Source organism: Saccostrea cucullata, unplaced genomic scaffold (genome assembly GCF_032062105.1).
Source record: "Saccostrea cucullata isolate Sc308-1 unplaced genomic scaffold, CSIRO_AGI_Scuc_v1 ctg2775, whole genome shotgun sequence".
Taxonomy (NCBI): Eukaryota; Metazoa; Mollusca; class Bivalvia; order Ostreida; family Ostreidae; genus Saccostrea; species Saccostrea cuccullata.
The window spans coordinates 24,751-44,122 of NW_026935406.1; the positions used below are offsets into that span (position 1 = coordinate 24,751).

Below are 19,372 nucleotides of genomic sequence, written 5' to 3' on the forward strand. Positions count from 1 at the left end.
CTTATCTATCCCGAATACCAGATTACCTATTCCAAATAAAACATTATTTAGACCTATTTTCCTTAATATTTATAAACATAAGTTATTTCTATATGTACATGTAGGACTCAAAAGTCAAAGTTCCGATGGTCACGCCAAAGTCTTGTGCTCTGCGCCAAACTCCTAATATTTGATGGATTTATGTGGTTTTTGGAGACCAGGTATTCAAACAATCTATTGGAAATCTCATGGGTACAAATTGCGCTCCCTTATAAGCAGACTAATTTTTATATTCATATGAAGCAGAATTCATGCAAAATCTTATGCGTGAAAAGAAGAAAACACTTGCTGTGGCCTACAACTCAACATTTAGATATATCGACGACGTATTGTAGTTAACAATGGTACTTTCCATTTCTACGTCGATACGATATATCCTGGTGAGCTTGAGATAAAAGATACTACATAGTCTGACACTTCTGTTTCATACTTAGATATTTAACTTCAAAAAGACGCTAATGATAATCTTACAACCAAGCTATATGATAAACGTGATGACTTTAACTTTTTTATCGTCAATTTCCCTTACTTATGCAGCAATACATTTGTATGCCTTCATCACCTACATACGGAGTATATATATCTCAGTTGATTCGATACGCAAGAGCATACTCTTAGCAGTCTCGTTTACGCATATTCTACGTGTGAACAATTTCTTAAACGAGGTAAATTATTGACAAGCAAGTTGATGAAACATGAATATCAGCAGTCTCGTTTAAAGTCATCATTTTGTAAGTTCTATGGTCGATACAATGACCCTGTCAGCAAATACATTTATCAATGAGTCAAATACTGACTGACGTTTTTCATACAAATTGTTAGTCCATTATTGATACACTGAATCGACGACGGATTTTTCCGTTATTTCCTGATCATGACAACGAGCACATGGAGGGTGTGACCGGTCGGCAGGGGATGCTCACTCCTCCATGGCATCTGATCCCACCTCTGATGTTTCGGGGGTCCGTGTTTGCTCTGATCTTATTTTATATTGTTTTATGGACTTTGAGATTGACCCCAGTCGCCCCCCTTAAAGACAAATGATGTAAAAAAAAAATGGATGTCTGGATTGGTATGTATTTTTAGCCTAATTTCATTGAAAATGATACAAATAATAAATTTCTAGAATATAAGGAAAATGTTAACCTGTGACGTTCAAATTCTACCCTTCTGAAACCATCCTAATTATTCTATACAAATATTTTTCAATTCAAGTACTATTTTTTGTTCAACTTTGAATAGAAATTTAAAAACTACATATTGTATTCATTAAAAGATGACTCTAGTTGTTATTTTAGTAGTTTTTGATAAAAGTTAGTTCGTGTCATCTGTCCTTAAAGTCGAAATGTTAAGATAAGATTCAAGATGTGCTCAGTGCTGTCTACGCCCTTCTATGATGTGCTCGGTGCTTTCTACGAGCTTCTATAATGTGCTCGGTTCTGTCTACATTCTTCCAAGATATGCTCTGTGCTGTCTACGAGCTTCTATGATGTGCTCGATTCTGTCTACATTCTTCCAAGATGTGCTCGGTGCTGTCTACGCCCTTCTATGATGTGCTCGATTCTGTCTACATTCTTCCAAGATGTGCTTGGTGCTGTCTACGAGCTTCTATGATGTGCTCGGTGCTGTCTACATTCTTCCAAGATGTGTTCTGTGCTGTCTACGAGCTTCTATGATGTAATCGGTTCTGTCAACATTCTTCCAAGATGTGCTTGGTGCTGTCTACGAGCTTCTATGATTTGCTCGGTTTTGTCTACATTCTTCCGAGATGTGCTAGGTCCTGTATACGTCTTAATTCCTGCTTTTTACTGCTTTTGTACATAAAAAATCAAAATCAATTCATGAATTAAAAAAAAAAACATTTAAAAAGCTACAACTTTATGGACTTTTATGCTTTATTTTAATTACATTACGTTCCATGAATCCATGTATATTTGTATATATTATATGATAATATATTTTTATACAGACTTTCTACAGCGCCATTGAATATGTTGAAGTAAAATAGGCGTTTGATTAAATAAACCAGATTCAGTTTCAGTTTATAAGATGCACGGTGCTGTCAACGTTCCTCTTAGATGTTTTCGTTGTGGTCCTTTGAAGTTGATTGAAAAGTTAATAAAGCAATGATGATGTATTGTGTTATATGAACATTTGGAGGCTAATGTATAAAAGTTTGAATTAATCAGTATATTTTTTTATAATTTCTGAGAATCATAATAACGTCATCATATAATTGTTTCTTTGAGATTTTCTTTCGAAAGAGCTGATTTTTTTTTATTTCATTCAAGAAAATATATACCAGTATTATAAATCCTCATTTCAAAGATAACAGATGAAAAAAAAATTCACAACATAACAGGCATTAGCTTAGTAAAATAAACAGCACACGTTTATTGTATATTTTAAAATGCAATTTCAAAATATACACTTATGAAAATTCATATTAAATTCAATAAAATCGATACTTAAACAACTGTTAAATATAGAGTACGTAACAGTTAGCCAATCGCTTTTCAGGCATTGATTAAGGTACGACATATATATTTGGCTGTAGAAGGACCATTCGGCAGAATATCACAGATTCACAAGAACACAGCAGTCTTTTCACTTAAGAAAGAAAAAAATGGGCAGTCAGGCGGTTATCACTTTAATTGTAGGCTTCTTAGCTTTATCTAAAGCTACCATTTTTTCTCAGAAATATACGGCGAAAATGGAATTTAATGATAAGAAATCAAATTATGAACTTTTAGGGGAATACAATGTTCATTCGTTGACCGAGTGCGCTGCGTTGTGTCAAAGTGGGTGCGGCTTCTTTGGTTTCAGCTATCAAATAAAGAAATGCCGCACCCACAAGAAAAGTCTTACGATTGAGCTGTCTGATGAGGCCAGTTGGAGATACTACTCTGATGACGGTATGTATATTTGTAATTTTTTTTAATCTTTCTGTTTGCTTCTTTGTTTTTTTTAGATCCCTCTCGAATAGACACGATTATTTTTCTTTGACACTTCTTTTTATCTAGTATAAACAATTGTATTTTCAAAATAATTCATTCTAATGACATTCTCATCTCTTTCCTGATTTTTTTTCTTTATATATCTTTTTTTTTATTTGGAATTATTTTTTAATTTGAGATTGATTGAATTATACTTAGGGATTTTCTCTATTTTCAATTTTCTCTTTTTTTTTAATATTCCTTGCATGTAATGGAAAACATAAGAAAAAATTTCTACACCGTGAGCATTTAGTAATATTCATTTAAGCTTTGTAACAATGATCAGTCCAAACCATTGGAAAAGTTTGGCTTTTTGTAACTAAATAAACGGAAAAAAAAACATTTTAGCTAGTATCTCAAGATTTTTATGTTAAAAACAGCTGTTCTGAAAGCTAAGATGTGAATCCTAAAAACAGTTGGCCTGTGCCACGGATGATTAAACATTCCCTGTCGATCGATCAGACATTATATCATACATCAAAACGATATCATGAATTTACTTCATTTTTCAACATCTATTTCTGTGTCAAAATTGTTTGTCATCTTATCGACAATCAATTTCTCTTCCACATTTCTTTCAGTCGACAGAGTATTGAAAATGATTGTGTTTAATTTTAAATACTTTTAGTCATGTCATAAATCAAAGATCTTTATTAATTAAAAAACAAGAATGATTTTAGATAACGAAGAACAGTTTAACATAATACGCATTATATATGTAATTAACATTTTAACATCAACAATTAACATTTGTATATTATGCATGCTTTATATATCCTCTCACTTCTTGTACATATACATTGAATGATTCTGGTATTCTTCTTTTTTTTTTTTTTTTTTAGATATTTCTGCAATGCCCAAAGATTGCAAGGATCTTCGAGAAAACGGACAAACCATCACGGGGGTATATGATATATACCCCTACAGTACATTAACATTACCAATCAGTGTATACTGCGACATGACAACAATGGGTGGGGGATGGACGGTAGGTCGTTTATTTTAAAATTAAAAGTACTTAATATAACACACATTGTTATGGTGATATTAAGGGTTGTAGGATGGAATTGTAGGTTATATCATAACGTATGGATCCTTTGATTGTTTGAAGTAATTAATTGAATATTTATGCATACTAATTTTCAAAGGCCATTCAGAAACGCGTAGACGGATCCGTGATCTTTGACAGGAACTGGGCGGATTATAAGAATGGTTTTGGTTCACCAGAACAGAATGTCTGGATTGGTATGTATAAATCACTTTCAAATAAGAACTTTTTATTCCTTCAAAGTTTGAAGATAAAAAAAATTTTGTGGTAGGTAAAAAAAAAATATAAAGAGGTAATAAAGATCTAAATTTGAGACTAGGTAATGTGTGTTCTACAATATTCAGACATCGTGTTTAATTGATATCTCAAATAGTTTAAAAACAATAGAAAAGAACAAAATCATTTAGCGGCATATTCAAATGAGACCAAATTCAACATTATTGTCTATAGCTATGGGGAAAAAATGATTTTTCATTACGGTAGATTCATATTTTAAAAAGAATTAACTGTATTCGGTGAATTTTCAGATGATTACAAATGTATCTTAATACAGGAAATGACGTAATCCACCTGTTAACAAAGAGAAACAACTCATCCCTGTATGTGTCCATCACTCTCCAGAATGGTACAACGCTGTATGAAATGTACGACGGATTCTCTGTCTCTGACGAAGCTGGAAAATATCAACTTTTTCTTGCAGGACCTGCCACGGGAACTTTAGGTAAGTGTATCCACGTTAAGAACCCTTTCTACACTGCACACGAAAGAGTTCTGATTCTAAGGTATTTTTCTGCAGTTACAGAGATATGCCCATAGATCTAAATTCTAAAAAATAGAAATTTACAATATATTCCTATATTTCTAATTTATTTAACAGATTTTTCTAATTAATTTAGCATTTGTTAGCATTTGAAAAGGCCAAGATAAATTAATTGAACTTGTTATTTACATGTATTTTCTCTATTGAAATAATTTACAGTGATTTCTTTTCAGTGATACTGTGTTGTCTTTGCACATTTTTCCCGATGGTAAATGCAACGCGCCATACTGTGAAAATAAGATAAATAAGCTCAACATTAACTCCTGAATACGATATATTTTTCTCAGTGTTCAAAAAAAAAAATATAGCAGAGATGGTCCTTAAGTTCTTAATATTAGATTCAAATTACGCATATTATCATAATAAGACTTTTCTGTATTGAATTTTTATGAAGTTGATAAAAAAGAGAAAGATTCGTTTCTTTTTTTTATTTTGTATACGTTTTTGATTCCATGCCAATTAAACATTTTAATATTTCAGAATGTCATTTGCAGGTACAATTCATGTATTAAGCAGACATTGAGTTTGTTAATTTCAAGTAGCTTGAATTTCAAATTATATATTTTATGTACAAAGAAAATTATGTTATTATTTTAATCAAACAAATCCAGTAATTACAATCGCTCAACCATTATTATTCAGCTTGGGTTTCCTGATAATTTTTGATAATTCACATTTTAATTACAATGGAAAAAGGAGTTTTAGTTAATTTGATCTATAGTGTCGACATCTTCACAAAAATTTGATGTTCAAAGAAAATTATTTGATCGGAAACATATTCAAATGAAAAAAAAAATTCAAAACACCGCAACGTGTTTCCCATTTACTATATTTTTTTCTCTATTAAATGAAAATCTAGTCTGATCTTCAATAATTCAAATTCTAAATACAAAGGAATAGCAAGTTTTCAGAGCGTTATTAATCTTAAATGTCGAAAAGCTTACAAAAAAATATGATAAAACAAGATGTGTTTGTGAAATACTATGTGCCCTGCGACAACAAAGTTTAAAAAAGCTGTTTTTAGCATACTGGTCACAGTCAAGGTCACAAGGTCATTGACCTTGTTGTCATTTGAATGAACTTAATGAGTGGAGTATGCATACCAAATACGAATGGTTCAAAAGCTATGGCAGAAAGTCGAAAAAAGCTATTTTTAGCATATATGTCACAGTCAAGGTCTGATGTCATTAAAAAGAACTTTATTAGTGGAATATGCATATTAAATATGAAGTCTCTATCTATTATGGTTCAAAGGTTATGGCGAAGATTAAAGTTGACAACAGACAGACAAACAGATAAACAGACAAACAGACAGAACAAAAACAATATACACCATAGCTCTATCGATCCGGGCGTATAAAAATGATCGGAGATTTATTCAAATAAAGAAAATTTAATAATCCATATTCAAAACACCTCAATGCGTTTCACATTTACAATACCTATGCTTTATCAAATGAAAATCTAATATTTTAAAACATATATAGATATACCATATCTTATATCCTTATAATTCTAAATGAGTTACTTTGCATTGCATTTCATACATTTTTAAAGGTACCGTCGCTGACATATATTAATACCATGCTTAAATGTGTAGCACGCCTGTGGTTTATTGTTACACTAGAAAAGGTGCTACATGTATGTGAATGGCGCAGTGTTTTGTTGGATTGTATTTACTGTATCTCTCTTTCCAGGGAACACCATGTTAAACTGTGTATCTCAGACGTACTTCAGTATTAATGGGATATAAATTAATAATTATTAGATCTGTTATATATTTTCTCTAACTCTACAGGTGCCAGTACGATAGACTCCGGGGAATCTAGGACTTAACTATATAAATATTATCGCTCTCCTCCGCACCTAAAGCCGTCTATCTTAGAAGTACCCCAGTATTGTTATTGACAATTATATTTGAGATATATAAATCATCTCTGTGATTCCGTTTGTTAAATTTTACAGGTGACTCTATGTTAGACACTGGTTACCCCAATAACTACGATCTGTCTGGGATGTCCTTCACCACCCCAGACAGGGATAATGACAGGTCTCCTAGTAACTGTGCTGCCCACAGTACCCGTAGAGGAGGCTGGTGGTTTAACTACTGCCACTTCGCCTTCCTTAACGGTCAATGGTCCCCGGGAGACTGGTACAAACCATGGTATCCCACCTTAGAGAATGGGACATCAGTGAAGGGGACCACCATAATGATCAGACGGAACTAGGTAAGCATCATTACATCTTAATAACAAGGTTTTTTTCTTTTTGTATTACTCCGAAAATTTCAACGATAAAAGTTGTTTTTTTTTAATAGAAAAAATATGCTATCATACATTTATCTGTGAAGTATTAATTTATTTTTTTTTAACAGACGAAAGATCATCCATGGATTATGGAAACCCTCAAGAGACGATTTTAAATTAATTTTTATCGCTGAGTTTTGTTTTGTTTTTTTTTTTAATATTTAACATCAAGTAATAAACATGTAAAAGAAGGGGGTTGAACTGGTCTGTAAAGCGATACTGAATGTATTCAGTAAAAGATGTACTTTATATGTGTTGTAATAAATTTGAAAATAGAAAAAAATTGTTTTTTTTCCAAACACTGATAAATGGAGATAACTGGACGGATAATTGAGATGTAGATTACTTTATTGTTAAACCTATTGCAGTGGAACCTGTTTAATCCGACACATGCAATACTCTTTACTGTGATTTCAGCCATTTAATTTCATTTATACTTACTGTAAACCAACTTTTATTCGCGTGCGAGAAATTTTCGCGATGTTCGCGAGAACCACGTCATCGCGAATATTTCTTGCAGCGTACAGGTCCTTAGAGTGTATGTGTCTAATAACAACAGATCCAAAAAGGCTTGATCCCGGAAATAAATCGTCGCGAACTAGTTTATCCGTGGTAAATCGCGAAATAAAGTCGTCGCGAATAAAAGTTAGTTTACAGTATCTCAATGATCTTTACACGCTGCAATACTACACCTTGTTTATTCCAACACATATATTTTAATCTGTTCACCGTGCATGTCGGATAAGACAAGATTCATTGTAATAAAGATGTTAAGATATTTTTTTTATATAAATCATAGATATATTTGATGGTCATGTTTTGTTGTACAATACATCTAAGATTATACTTCTCTAAAAACATATCCCCATCTTTTTCCATCCATGCAGTATTTTTAATGAATGAGCATTTAATTATCCATTAATCTACTTGAACCCGCTTAAATTGAAATTATTGTTATTTTTAATATCATAGAGAAAATAATCTAAAATGTTGAAGTGAGGCGTACTGAATATTTCTTTCCAAAAATCTAATTATACCATAAATATATTTAGATAGCTTGAATTTTAGGTGTGGCAAGAAACGCAAAGATACTAGATTCTCAATGATACTAGATTATGAGCTTAAAGTAAAAAAATATCACATTTTCTGAAGATCAATATCTTCTATTGCTACAGATAATCATTAAAAAAATAGATCTTTCTGCTCTTGAATGCACATCATACGTTATAGTAGACTTATACCGATACTGTAATTTTTTATTGTGTTCTTTTTTTTAATTTCAAAACACAATAACACAGATCAGGGATTAAAAGGTTACATGTGTATTATGCGTTTTATTTGGACGTCACAAACGTTAAAAACAAAATTTGAAATCATTTTAATTTATTGTTATTTAGGTTAGAGATAATTCAAGTAAGTTAAAAAAAGAAATTAAATTTCAAAACAAGACAAGGAGTTAGAAAAAAAAATGAGCACTGATTTATTATTTTTTGAAAGATGTTATCTTATATCTGCAACTGCCTTTGCAAATAAAACTTAGCAAGGTAACATTAATCAATATGTTTGCAAATACTTTTGCAATTATGAGACTACATCTTTTAAAAAAATGATTCAATATGTGTGACAAGTCATTCTCTATTGTGCAATGTGTAAACTATGGTTTATATACTAGTATATCCAAAAATTTGATAGACTACAAAATTTGTTATTAAATCAATAGGAAAAGTTTTAGGAGATAATGATAAAAATTCAAGATAGGATTGTGAAACAAAGAGGCTTATGATTAATGTTGTCGTTTGTAGGTCAAACACCAAGGTCAATATAAACTAGTTTTGGTACCAGAAGAAAAGTTCCTCACAATGAGTCTACCTTCAAGAAATAAAAACCATAAAAGCAGCAACAGTTCAGTAATTATGACCAAAGTTAGAGATTTTCAAAAGTAGGTCAAACTGGACAAGGTCAAGGAGTCAATTTAAATAATACCCAAAAGAATTTCACAAAGAATATGTAGGTGAAATATAAAAGTCATGGAGTCAACCATTCAAAAGTTATCACCAAAGTTTTTTTTTTCAAAAGAAGGTCAAAGTCTGATGTCCAAATAAAAGGATAAAAATATAAAAAGAAAATATTGGTATTCAAGAAAAGCTCTTACCACAAGAAATGAACCGGTAAAATAGTTAATCCCTAGCACAAAATATTCAGTAAATACGACCAAAGTTGGGTACAGTCCACTAATTGTTTTCCCATAGGCGACAATGTTAACGTTTCGTCTCATAGCGATGTCCCTAATTTTCGTTCAGCAGTGAGTGACCCCTCAAATCAAAGCAAATCAAGTTGTCTTTCTTTGGTTAAAATCTCGAGGTGGCATGTCAGATTCGTTTTCCGGCAAAATGCGTCTATCTGCAGCAACCTCTGAAAATGAAAGTGAAAGTAGGGGAATTCCAGGATTCTCAATGGCGGTATAATACACAAAATAATTCACCTAATCTTCTTGATAAATTACATTTGCTAAGCTATTTTGTTAGGAAAGATACTCCTTATCAAGAAGTATGAGGCTCAGTTTAGTACATTATCACATTTTTTTAATTCAAGTCTGAAAATTAAGGAATTTGCAATTTTTTCTGCACTACTTTCTTCTCCTACCGATTCTAAAAATAATTAGTGGGATGTACCCAATATGGAAAAGCATTTTTTAAGTTTACACTATTTAATCAAATATCTCTTAACTCTATACAATATGCAATCTATATGCCAAGTTTCATCAAAATTGGTTCATATTTCAAGTTTTTACAGACTTTTGAAAACTTGTTGTAAGACAGCTCATGAATGAAAAAAATTGGTCATTTTCTACCTCTTCTTTTCCTTCAAATACTGACTATCAAACAGGTACAATGAATATTTTTCTTTACATCAATATCTTTCAATTAATGAATTCAAAGGATTTAATGAACAATAATGTATACGCAATTGCGTATATTTGAATTACGCAATATTTTTGGTGTGAGTCGACAACTTTTTTTAACCTCTTTTTATGTTACGCAATGAACAACAAGAGAAATTTTACTTCAAATACCCCGAAAGAAGTTATACAAAATTCTAGAGCCTGTAACCTTTTAAAAAAGGTATTACAAATCAAAATCGGTCAAGTAATATTGAAAATATAAGCAAATAAATATGACATTATAAGTGAGCTTGTTGTGAGAAAATTGTACGCCAAAATGTCTATGATGTCATAGAGGACTGGCAGCCATTTTTATGACGTCATCATAACAAACAATTTCAAATGAATTTCATGAATTGGGTATAGGTGCACTGAGTCATAGGTAAAATGAAAGGTGATAGAAAAAAAACACAGGTTTGCAATAGGAAATACCATCAGAAAGGGGAGAGTGTCCAAGTCCGGAAAAGAAGCTAAGTGTTTTAAATCTGTTTGGTTACCTAGGTTAACAATTAATGAATTTGAAACTTTGACAAAAAAATCTTATGATGAACAGTCATATGTCATACCGGGGTCCGAAGACAAAACAATGTTAAAATATTACGCCCCCACCCTCGCAACCTTGACCTCTTTCCTCATGTCACGACCCCTGACAGTACAGAAATGAGGATTGTGGATAGGGATATGACTGTGTATATGTTGAATGACTTGAATGTTTCCCATTCTCAAACTGATTGTGCCACCCCCAACTATGAATTAATGTCTGAAGTAAAGCAGGGTCTAGGGTGGACTTAGACATTTAAGTGTAAAAACTGTCAATTTAAATCTAAAATGTACAAACTTTTTCGAGAGGTCCCTTCTGAGGGACCCGGCCGAAAAGCAGCAGCCATCAATGAGGCAATACAGACTGCTTTGTATCAAACTCCCGTAGGAAATGACCAGGCCCGATTGATCCTCGCATGTACAGGTATCCCACCCCCATCCCGATCGTCAATGTTTAAATCGTGCAATAAAGTTGGTGAAAAAATTGTTGACCTTGCAGAGTGCGATATGGATGAGAGAATAAACCAATTAAAAGAACGAAATAAATTAATAGGCCTGCCTGAATCTCACCCTATCAATATACAAATGGATGCCTCATACCAATCCCGTAGCATAACAAGCCGCCACAAAATGGGCCAAGGGGCCTCGCAAGTAATTGGCTTGGCATGCGAAGATGTCACAGACAAACATCAAGTGATATCTTATCATATGACAAATAAATTGTGCTGGGTGGGAGCATGGCTTCAGGGTGAGGGTTTCCATGTCCAGTGCCCAAGTGGTCATTTCGGTTGTACAGCAAATAAAAATCCTGTCGAGCCTCTGACCGAAAAAGAGTTAGGCTATAAAATAGGTGAAAAACTAAGTAAAAAAAAATTATTGGTACAATACGTAACCACTGATGGTGATGCAACAAGTGCCGTGGGGCTCGAAAAAGCAATACAAGACTTCTTATCTCCCCTATGGAAAACAAGTCGACTGGCCGATAGAGTTCATAGGGGTCAAAGCCAATTTAAGCATGGTGTAAAAGCAAATTTTAGCGATGAAATGTTCCCCGCAAACACTAAAGTTCAAAAAGCAGAGCTACAAGAAATGTTGTCGAATGACATTAAAGAAAGGTGCAGTGGTATTTTAAAAGCTCTCTTCAAAAAGTACAATGGTGACCTAAAAAAAATGTCAAACTCCTTACCGAGAATCGCTGACAAGGTTCTAAAGTGTTACACAGGAAGTTGCGGTGACTCATGTAGGTGGAGCTTAACTCTTTGTGGTGGTGGCAAAATAACGAGTTGGTGGTACAAGTCTGTCGGACTCCGCGCACATGGTTTAAAATCTGGTGCACTAAAATGTAGTACAAATGACAAGTTAATCCTTGAGTCACTGCTTGAAATGAAGTTGTCAGTTTGTTCGTTAAACGAAATGAAATTAAATTCAACAACAAACAAGTGTGAGTCTGTAAACAGAACTATCTCTCTAAGCTTACCAAAAAATAAAACATACTCACGAAATGCGAAATCCCGTGCCTTGTCAGCCATATTAAGGTCGAACAATGGTGTAGATATGGCTATCTGTAAAACACTGGCTGCTGTCGGTGCTCCTCTCGGAAAACAATCCCAGTCACTCAGTGCACTGAAGAAAATGAAAAAAAAATCCGAGTACTATAAACAGCATAAAAAGTCAATAAACCAGAGAAAAAAGCGTGCCGTGGCTCGCCATCGAATAGCAAAACAAATTGTTAAAAACAAAAAGAATGGTTCAATGAAGAATGATTACAAAAAGTATCAACTTGAGCCAAAACTGCCGCCATCACTGTGTACAAGGGTTTAGAAATTAGTGAATACCGATCCCGATCAACCTGGTTGTAGTTACTGGTAATTAAAAAAAAAGTGTACCATGTATGAATTAAATAAAAATTAAAGTGTGTACAAAATAAAAAAAAAGGTGTAATTTGTAAAATTAAAGTGTGTTAAAAATAAAAAGGTGAGGAGTTGGTGGAGGAAGTGGAGGCACCCCCCCCCCAAAAAAAATCCTTAAAAAAAAAAAATTGTAAGAAAAAAAAACAGAAATATTTTGAGGTTCTTAATTTGTTATTGCATACATACCATTCAAATGAAGCTGAATCATGCAGTCAGGATAAGCAGAGTGATGTCTGCACAAACCTTCACCCAAGCAGTTAATACGTTGCATGTTAATAGCATGGGGTTCAAGCATGAGGTGGGAAGGATTAATGCACAGGGGATTATGACATAAATGAGAGCATTCTAAAGAGTGGGGAGGGATTTGCTTTAGTTTAAGTATTAGTGATAATTTAGCAGGTGCATAAGTGTGCCATTCACCATTTGGTAACTTAACTCTTATTTGACCATACAACTTACAACCTCTCTCATGCCATAACCGACACTCTCCATTCATAGAAACAGAGCTATTTTCAAACAGTTTTTTGGAATATTTCCTAATAAAAGCATCCATCTTCATCTTACAATAACAGGAAGTGATATAAAATACAATACGTACACGGTACGTTTCAGGAATTTCATTATATAAGCTTAAATTGAACAAAAATGAATTTTTTGACACTTACTAATATGGGTACAGTCCACTAATTGTTTTCCCATAGGCGACAATGTTAACGTTTCGTCTCATATCGATGTCCCTAATTTTCGTTCAGCAGTGAGTGACCCCTCAAATCAAAGCAAATCAAGTTGTCTTTCTTTGGTTAAAATCTCGAGGTGGCATGTCAGATTCGTTTTCCGGCAAAATGCGTCTATCTGCAGCAACCTCTGAAAATGAAAGTGAAAGTAGGGGAATTCCAGGATTCTCAATGGCGGTATAATACACAAAATAATTCAGCTAATCTTCTTGATAAATTTCTTGTTAGGAAAGATACTCCTTATCAAGAAGTATGAGGCTCATTTTAGTACATTATCACATTTTTTTTTAGTCAAGTCTGAAAATTAAGGAATTTGCAATTTTTTCTGCACTACTTTCTTCTCCTACCGATTCTAAAAATAATTAGTGGGATGTACCCAGTTTACGTTTTTGAAAAGTAGGTCAAATCCATAAGATCAAGGTTAAAGGTTATTACTGTTTGTACTCAAGAGAAGGTCTTATAAAAATATAAGCGTGAGGAGTATGATATCACTTGATTTAACTGTGTAGTAGCTATGGCTAAGATTAAAATTTTGAAAATTTCTTTAAAAGTGAGTCAAACATAAAGATCAAAGTCAAAAATACTTTTACCCTAGGAAACGTTTTTACACGTTGAATGCACCAGTGAAATATTAAAGCCATAGTTCATATGACCAATGCTCAAATTCCAAATTCGAAATTGACCGTCAAAATAAAGAAAAAATCTGTGAAATATGAAATTCATAGCTCAAACCGATTAAAGGCTATAGTCAGGGCTAATTGATTTCCCCACTTACAGATAAATCAGGAAAAAAAAAATAACAAACAAACAGACAACTGGACCGACCGTCCTAGGAAAATATATTTGCCCCTTATTTTTTGGATTACGGATAGAAATTTTAAAAACAACACTTTGTTCTAAAATGTTTGTATGTACGGTGAGAGGAGATCCCAGTCAGTTTCCTTGGGAAAATAACTAAACAATATAATGCACTGTCTGTTTTTGTGTACATGCTATTAATAGTTTATTTAAAACATGAGGATAAACCTAGATCTCTTCCGAGGAGACGGATATACAATCCAAGGATAAAGTTAGATCTCTTCCGAGGAGAGGAATGTACGATCCAATGTTAACTTAAGAATACTCCATTTAATGATTTAGAACTTTATACACCATGCTTAATGAAATTATATAACAAAAGATAATGATTGCAAATGTTTATTTTAATTAAAAGAGAATAAATCATTATGTAACAGAACACTCTTCATGCTCCAAATAAAATGGAGAATCCTTATAAATAAAGCGGAGTTTTAGTCCGTCTTCTCCCGTATAGTACGTGTACTTTCTCTCAGTCACACAGCGCCACCTGCCGTGGTTATGTAAAGTCAAAAGGAGGCCAAAGATTGGGTCAACTGCTGTCTCGCCCTCATCGTTAGGATTCCAGTATTGATACGTCACTGGTGTCCAATTATCAAAAATGAGTCTTTCATTGTCGTCAAATGTCAAAACACTGGCACGAAATGCAAATGAACCGTTGAGATCAACTTCTGCAGAAAAGGACAAGAAAAAAATTTTATAATCTTCAAATTTGAAACACCATCGATACAATATGAGTTGTTGCATTACATCCTGAATGCTCTAAAAATTATAAGATTTGATCCGCTGTATCCAAATTCAGTAGACATTTGAAGGGAAAGTATTCTCTTTTTTGCGTCGTGGTATGTGTAACAACAGAATATTTTTTAACGAGCATAAGCAAACCTAAGCCAAACTTTATTTCAATTTGAATAACAAAGGAATATAATGTTTATGGGTGAAATTAGAAATAAAAAAAAAAATTGATACACTGCAGTAATATATTTTCCAGGTTTAATATGCAGTTTTTTTCATTTAAATTTTAAAATCAGATTTATAGAAAGCAAAAAAAAAAAAATCTAAATAACTTTTTATCAAAGGTGTTTAAATATAATCTAGATAATTTTTTATTAACGAGTATCAATTTTTTAATTAATTGCATTGTAGAGAAATTTGACAAAATATTTTTGTTATTGTATGCATTTGATAAATATGAAAGCATGTTATGAATGAATTGTTTACGTATATACCCAGGTGTATGGGGTTTACATCTTAAATCCTCCCAAGAAACAACAGCATGCAATAACAAGATGTGTTTGTAAAACACTGATGCCCCCGTATGGGAACATTGCGAAGGTTAAGGTTTCTCAAATGCAGATCAAATATGTTGGTACATAAACTAAGGCCTTTCCCAAAAAAATACAAATATGACAGAAAACCCAAGCACCACATGTTCAAAGGTTACGGCCAAGGTAAGCGTTTTTAAAGGTAGGACAAACTCCGATTTGTTTGTAAAAAGTAGGTCAAAAAACCAAGGTCAACGTCAAAGTGTTAAAAGTGTTGTTATCAAATAAAAGTTCTTCTAACAATGACTACATAAGTGAAGTTTGAAAGACCTAAACCTTACAATTCAAAAGTTATGGTCAGTTAAAGTTTTCTTGTAAATGCGTAATGTCTAAGGTCAAAATGTTTAAATTGGTGGTTTCAATAGAAAGCTCTTGTCACAAAGACGTGATATTTAATGTGTATTCATACCGTAAAGTGGCAAATTTAGATGTATTGGGCTTTGAAAAAAAATAAACTTAGTAGTTAATTCCTAGATCAAGCTAGATGGTCATTTTTTTCTACATTTCACAATTTGGTGACTCTTACACCTTCCATCTTCTTAAATTAAAAAGAAATCTCTAGGGCAGAAGTACAAAAAATATGGAAAAATGTAATTATTTGGCGTTTTTCGAACATTTTCCCAAAGGGTTCAATTATAAAATTTAACAACATTTTAGATGAACCCCATTGAAATCGCGACATTAAACATTTGATTTTTTTAGTCCTAAAACAATTAATATAACAATAAACAATTTTCAAAATCCCTAGGGAAGAAATAATTAGATTCAGTCTCGTGAAAATATGATATATTTCGCATCTGTAAAATGTACAGTGAAAAAATCTAAACAATGCAATTTTCATTTTGTTTTACATACCTTTGCATTAGGAAAGTGTTTATATTTATACCCCCCGCTTGAAAAGTGGGAGCGTATATAGTAATCGGTATTTCCGTCCGTCCGTCCGTCTGTTACGCTTTGGGGTATCCATCTCTTATCCGCAACTTCTCTCATACCGCTTAAGGAAATTTAATGAAACTTTCACAGATTCTTAATTACATATTGCTTTTGTGCACCTCTTATTTTACCTTTTGATCTGACATATATTTATGATTTTCCAGAGCAAAACATGGACACTGCCATTATATTTATATGGGAGGCGGGGGTATCATTTAGTGAGCTCATTGCTCACAATACCTCTAGTGAACATTTTAAACCATGCTTGATGAAATATGCACAATTTGGAAAGAGAACAAATGAATTAAGAATATTGTCCTTACTTTACAAGCATAGTATTTTTATCTTATATAAAATGTATTAACTTGGGGTTATTTTTACAGCATCAAGAATACATGTATTGTTAAAACAATTATTGTTATTTTGTATAACAAACCTTCAAAGTGTCTATCAATCTATGCACTTTTACAGATCAAGTGAGTATAAGCTTATAAATATTTAAATATTTATATATATTTTTCATTTATAAAATGATTGATTGTATATTGTTTAACGTCCCTCTCGAAAATTTTTCACTCATATGGAGACGCCACCACTTGCCGATGGAGGGCTACAAATTTTGTCCTATTCTCGGCACTCAGGGCCTTTGAGCAGTGAGAGATCTTTTTCGTGCCAGCACCTACTGCGACACGGGGCCTCGGTTTATCATTTGTAAAAGGAAAAAAAAATATATAAAAAAACATTAAAAAAACCCAGATATTATATCTGAAGCTTTCTTACACAAGCAATGGGATATATATATATGTGTTTCTGATGAATCAATTTAAAAGAAATGCCTTTTTAAGTCATGTACTCTTTATATGAGAAATAAGCTTTAAATTTGAAATATAGTTATATGAGAAATAAGGTTATATTTTAAAGATATACAAATATTTGACCCGATCTCTTCAATCTCAGAGAATTAAGATTTACTACCATCATTCAGTTTAAAAAAAGTTTTAACTTTCCAAAAACTTCTCACTCAAGGGAGGTTAAAAAAAAAATCCCCATTTGAAGATATGATGCACTAATTCCAATAGGTAGAAATTGCATTTTAACCTGAAATAATTTGTTTACAATTTTCAAATGAGCAACTGCAATATTTTTTCTATAAGAAACAATTTTACAAATTTTATTTTTTGTTTTTTTATCTGGTCATTCCATGGCACCTTATCCCATCCATGAAGTTTCGTAGGTCCGTGTTTGCTATGCTCCTATTTTGTTTTGTTTTCTGGATATTGAATATTGTTTGTTATCTCGGTATCCTTCTGATATGACTGTTTTTCAAAGATGAATGCACATGCTGACGCTCGATATCGAAAAAAAACAACAATGGGGAATTACTTTATTTGAATGGAAAATTTTTATCAAATCATATCTTATTCATTGTGAGAAAGGCTATATCCTAGTACCTGATCGATCTTTGTCTCTACGTAAACTTTACTATTTTTTTTTTTTAATTTATTTTATTTAATTTTTCTTTATAAATTATTCACAAACTGACAAATTTACATTTAACTAGATTAAATAGGTCACATTCAATTAAAGGTTCCAGTTTATTATCAGAACTACAAGGTTTGTTTCTTATAGTGTAAGGCACAACGTATACAACTATTTTATATATAGAAAATTAGGCTAATATCCACATATATAACAAAAAAAAAATAAAACAGCATAAAGTTCTGCTGTAAATTGCCAGGATTACAAAGATTACCAAACAAGTGAAGAGAATTAATTCAATTATTGTAAAATATGTTCTCCTAATTTATTTTGTTTAACATCGAAACCAAACAAATGAAAGGGGGGATTCCTAGACTCTGGCAGTAAGAAATTAACAAATTAAAATTTGCGTTAGCTTATTCTAAAATCAAGATCCACCCCTTTTCTCCTACTTTCAATATCTCTGGTGAGTTCTTTCTCCTCCGAGTCTAGGACGACCATGTGCGCCCCCTGCTGGTGACAGAAGTCAGTGGAATTCAACATGGACGTCGGTCCTTTGTGGAAAGAGAAACATAGCCCACTCATATTGACAAATCCCTGGGAGAATATCAAACCTCTGTTCCAGATATCCCATGCTAGGGGAACATGTCAAAGGTTCCGAATAATGGCGATCAAAACTGTCAAATGATATAAATAATACAAGGGTATATTCGTCATCTAACAGATTATGCTTTTATCTTTAAGATGTTCCCAGTTTTACAATTTCATGTTTTCAAATTATATAAAATCTCATGTACTTCAATTCACATCACCAAGTCATTGTAAATATACTAAAATGTCAATGAAAACGTTAAAGGAGTGAGGTTTCATTTATATAATACACTACATGTATAACGTACATATACCTTACGATTAAAAAATGTTATATAGTAAAACATGGGTTAAAATAAGATTCATTCCTTATATTTTTATTTCGGTGTAGACGATAAGACAATTTTTCTTACCAAAATGGCTTAAAACTGAGCATATTTAAAAGAAACGCCAAAAGGAGTAATATCGTCATATTTCCTTCAGAAAAAAGATCTATTACCAATTTTCAAATAATTTAAAGTAAATAACCTCCCCCCTTTTTGTTTAACCTTTTCATTATTACAAAGGTGATTTTTAATATGTTTTACCTGTAACAGTCCAACTCAACAGGAATGTTGCTACAATCGGAAGGCCTCTTGACATTAGCTTGAAATTAATGCATTGGGTATTTCTTTAACCGTAAATAAAAAATTAAACCCAGGAAACAATTTCAGCAACTCTCTTTAAAAGTAGAAATAATAGCAGAGCTATTTTTGTGTAAACATGATAATTTGTCAATGTGTCATATAGAGAGGAAAAGTAAAGGTTTTGTTCTAGTTTTGACTTTCTTTAATTTATAGGCATATATGTATTTTT

At 32.4% G+C, this 19,372-nt stretch overlaps 2 protein-coding genes across 4 annotated transcripts; one reads left to right on the top strand and one right to left on the bottom strand.

The window, feature by feature from the left end:
- Window positions 1-4,620: 4,620 nt before the first annotated feature.
- Window positions 4,621-7,131, top strand: LOC134242733 (ficolin-2-like). Its single transcript, XM_062724856.1, has 2 exons — window positions 4,621-4,804; window positions 6,869-7,131. The coding sequence occupies exons 1-2, from the start codon at window positions 4,621-4,623 to the stop codon at window positions 7,129-7,131; spliced, it is 447 nt and encodes a 148-aa protein (XP_062580840.1).
- A 2,279-nt stretch (window positions 7,132-9,410) lies between these two features.
- LOC134242732 (uncharacterized) lies at window positions 9,411-13,501 on the bottom strand. 3 transcript variants are annotated; one of them, XR_009986910.1, is made up of 4 exons: window positions 12,458-12,543; window positions 12,189-12,313; window positions 11,877-12,025; window positions 9,411-9,621 (listed from the first exon to the last, which is right to left on the bottom strand). XR_009986910.1 is itself a non-coding variant. In XM_062724855.1 (4 exons), the coding sequence occupies exons 1-3, from the start codon at window positions 13,325-13,327 to the stop codon at window positions 11,905-11,907; spliced, it is 312 nt and encodes a 103-aa protein (XP_062580839.1). In that variant the 5' UTR covers window positions 13,328-13,501; the 3' UTR covers window positions 9,411-9,621; window positions 11,877-11,904. The 3 variants fall into 3 exon arrangements, 2 of the variants coding, with proteins under 2 accessions (XP_062580839.1, XP_062580838.1); XM_062724855.1 differs by lacking the exon at window positions 12,458-12,543 and adding an exon at window positions 13,266-13,501 and having other exon boundaries at window positions 12,185-12,313; XM_062724854.1 differs by lacking the exon at window positions 12,458-12,543 and adding an exon at window positions 13,266-13,482.
- Window positions 13,502-19,372: the final 5,871 nt, after the last annotated feature.